The following is a 3,419-nucleotide window of genomic DNA, read 5'->3' as shown; positions in this document are numbered from 1 at the left end:
CATATGATCTTTTTTTGTTGTTTAGTTTGGTTTTGGTATTTGGGTCACACCCGGCATCACCCAGGGGTTTCTCCTGGCTCTGTGCTCAGAAATCGCTCCTGGCAGGCTTGGGGGACCATACGGGATGCCGGGATTCAGACCAGCATCCTTCTGTGTCTAAGGCAAATGCTCTACCACTGTGCTATCTCTCCGGCCCTAATATATGAATCTTGTTTTGATTGCTTTATTTAAACACCACAGTTACACAGTTATTCATAATACAGAAGGTTTTTTTCCACAGTGACAAAGTTGCTCATAAATGAGTTTCAGTCATATAATGTACAACATCCTTCACCAATGCATATTTCCTACCTCCAAGGTCCTTAGTTTCCCACTTTCCCTCTGCCTGCTTCTGGGACAGATTATGCTCTCTCTCTCTTCTCTCTCTGTATTTCTCTCTGTCTATCTCTCTCCTTTTAGACACTATGGTTTGCAATAGTATGCATATATTTTAACCTCTTTCTTGTTCAGAGTGATCATTTCTACCTCTCTTGTCATAGTGGTCCTTCCTCTGCCATAACTGCCCCCCCATCTTGCTTTTTGTGGCAAGTTTCCTTCCATGGACCAATCCTCCTGGGCTTCTTCTCTATTGTCTCTGGATAGAAACACTTCATATAGTTTAAAACTGATACAGCTTCTGGCTAGAACATCTCATACATGTTGATCTTATCACCACCATAAAGACATTACAAGGAGTGGAAAACTTTTACATAAAGAGATTGAGACAAGATGTACAACACAATGCATATTGTGGTCCTGGTATTTCATATAGGGAGCCATGGATTTTCCAGGATTAACCCATTGTCTATGCCTTTGTTTTATTTAAGGAAATGAATGTGAAGTATGCTATGAAAAGTACTTTGACAAGAGATGAATTTATTTAATCCTAAAAAGAGTGGACAGACTTAGCACAAAGAGATGGCAACAGAACTTAAACAAAATTCTTTTATATCTTTGTAGCTCTTGAAGTAATTCATTTAGCATCTACGGTATAAACTTGGTTTTGTCTCAAGCTACTGTCCTGGTTTGAAGACTAGATTCTTAGATATGAAGAGGCAGGAAATTAAAACTGTAGGCACCAATAAAAACTTTTTTGATGTGGCATAGATTTTTCAGGGGACACATTATAAGAATTTTGCCTCCCCTTTCATCCCCTGCTCTCTTAAGAAGAGTAAATTAAACCACTCTCCCTGAAAGTTCTATCAAAACAATCATTTAAAGCCATACACATTTCCTGTGGTTGAGATAAGAAAAAGAAGGTACATTTTGTGTGTGTGCATTGACAGGGGAAGTTTTTTTCTTCATGAACACTGTTTGCAACTGCAATTATCCACTCAAATCTGTCAATTAACATTTTTAGCAGCCAATCGTAGGTAGCCTTTATCCAAAAGGCCATTTAGAGATCTAACTCTGGATAACTGTGATCACATTGAAATAATCACCAAATAGACTTTACTCATTGATTAATTCTTCAAATATTTTCAAACCCCTTTCTATATAGGTACAGTTCTTGGAAGAAGAATTAAAACAAAGGTAACGAAGTGTCCAACATGAAGGGATTTGTCTTTGGTCATTGAAAATAGAACTGGGAAGGTGAGGAAATTGAAAATGTTTCAGTTTAATTATTTTATGATCTACCTAAAATAAAACGATGAGCCTTTATGCTGAGCTGCCTGAAAAAAATGTTCTGATGTTGAAAGAAGTAAAGGAAGCGTCAGAGTAAATGGAACATCCCTGGAGACGAGTCATCCTTTTTATTTTATTATTTTTTGTAGGTCCTATATGCTAACCATGGAAGGAATCAATAAAACTGCAAGGATCCAGTTCTTCTTTCGTCCATTCTCAACGGACCCTAAGATACAGATCCTGATTTTTGTGGCCTTCCTGGCAATGTACCTAATGAGCCTCAGTGGAAATGCCACCATTGCAGTCATTGTGCAGATAAATAACTCCCTCCACACCCCCATGTACTTCTTTCTGGCGAACCTGGCTGTTCTAGAAATCTTCTACACATCTTCCATTGCCCCGTTGGCCTTGGCCAACCTTATTACAATGGGACATACTCCGGTTTCCCTTACTGGTTGTGGCACCCAGATGTTCTTCTTTGTCTTCTTGGGTGGAGCCGACTGTGTCTTGCTGGCAGTCATGGCCTATGATCGGTTTGTCGCAATCTGCTACCCTCTGAGGTACACCATCCTCATGAGTTGGTCTTTGTGTGTGGAGCTGATGGTAGGGTCCCTGGTTTTGGGGTTTCTGCTATCACTGACACTAACTGCTTTGATCTTCCATCTCCCGTTCTGCAATAACAATGAGATCTATCACTTCTACTGTGACATGCCTGCAGTTATGCGTCTGGTTTGTTCAGACACACATATCCACGAGACGGCCTTATATATCATCAGCTTCATTGTCCTCAGCATCCCGCTCTCACTCATCTCCATCTCCTATGTCTTCATCGTGGCTGCTATCTTGCGAATCCGCTCAGCAGAAGGGCGCCACCGAGCCTTCTCCACCTGCTCCTCACACCTCTTAGTGGTTCTCCTGCAGTATGGCTGTACCAGCTTCATATACTTGTCCCCCAGTTCCAGCTACTCCCCGGAGAGAGGACGGGTGGTCTCCGTGGTCTACACTTTCATCACCCCTATTTTAAACCCTTTGATCTATAGTATGAGGAACAAGGAACTGAAAGATGCCCTAAGGAAGACACTGAGAAAGTTCTAGATAAGAGGATCCTATGGCTTCCTTGAATTGGGACTCTTTGACAGTTTTTCATTATTGTGCTAGATGTCTAGCATGCTTGGAATGCTTGTGAGAGCTCTGGGTTCAATCCCTGGCACCTCTGAACAGTGCTTAAAGTGACTCCCAAAGACTACAGGATTTGGCCAAAAATAATAACGAAAATAACTAAGCTGGCATCATAGGCATATGATGGAAAGTCATCACAAACTGGAAATAAATACTTCTAACTAATAAAGTTTGGGGGGGTGCTGGGGTATCTCTGTGGACAAAGGGTCTGCCTCGCAAGTGTGAGGCATCAAGGTCAATCCTTATACTACCAAGATTCACAAAACACAGTCCAGATTGCTCTGTCTTTGGGACTCCCTGAATCACAACAGATTGTATGACCTCCAAAGTACCAGTCAGGTAAGTACTGCTAAGGTATGCAACCCCTGGACCAGCACCACGACTCAAACATGGCATAAGTACAGTGACCAAGTAAGTGACCCCTGTTGACCACAAATATGGACACAAGCAAAGTGACATTAATTCACCCCCCCAAGTGAAAATGTTTGCAGGCTTGGGAAGTAAAGTGAATAAATATTTACTCAAACCTTTGCCCCCAACAAACACATTAACCAAAATGTATGTGAGAATGATTT

The 3,419-nt window shown here is 41.4% G+C and overlaps 1 protein-coding gene across 1 annotated transcript; it reads left to right on the top strand.

The window, feature by feature from the left end:
* The first annotated feature begins 1,830 nt into the window (after nucleotides 1-1,830).
* Nucleotides 1,831-2,760, top strand: LOC126017795 (olfactory receptor 10V1). The gene has a single exon (XM_049779848.1). It carries the CDS (start codon nucleotides 1,831-1,833, stop codon nucleotides 2,758-2,760), a length of 930 nt encoding a protein of 309 aa, XP_049635805.1.
* Nucleotides 2,761-3,419: the final 659 nt, after the last annotated feature.

This window comes from Suncus etruscus, chromosome 9 (assembly GCF_024139225.1).
Source record: "Suncus etruscus isolate mSunEtr1 chromosome 9, mSunEtr1.pri.cur, whole genome shotgun sequence".
Classification (NCBI taxonomy): Eukaryota; Metazoa; Chordata; class Mammalia; order Eulipotyphla; family Soricidae; genus Suncus; species Suncus etruscus.
The sequence above is the reverse complement of the archived record's forward strand: the minus strand, read 5'-3'. Positions and strand labels throughout refer to the sequence as shown.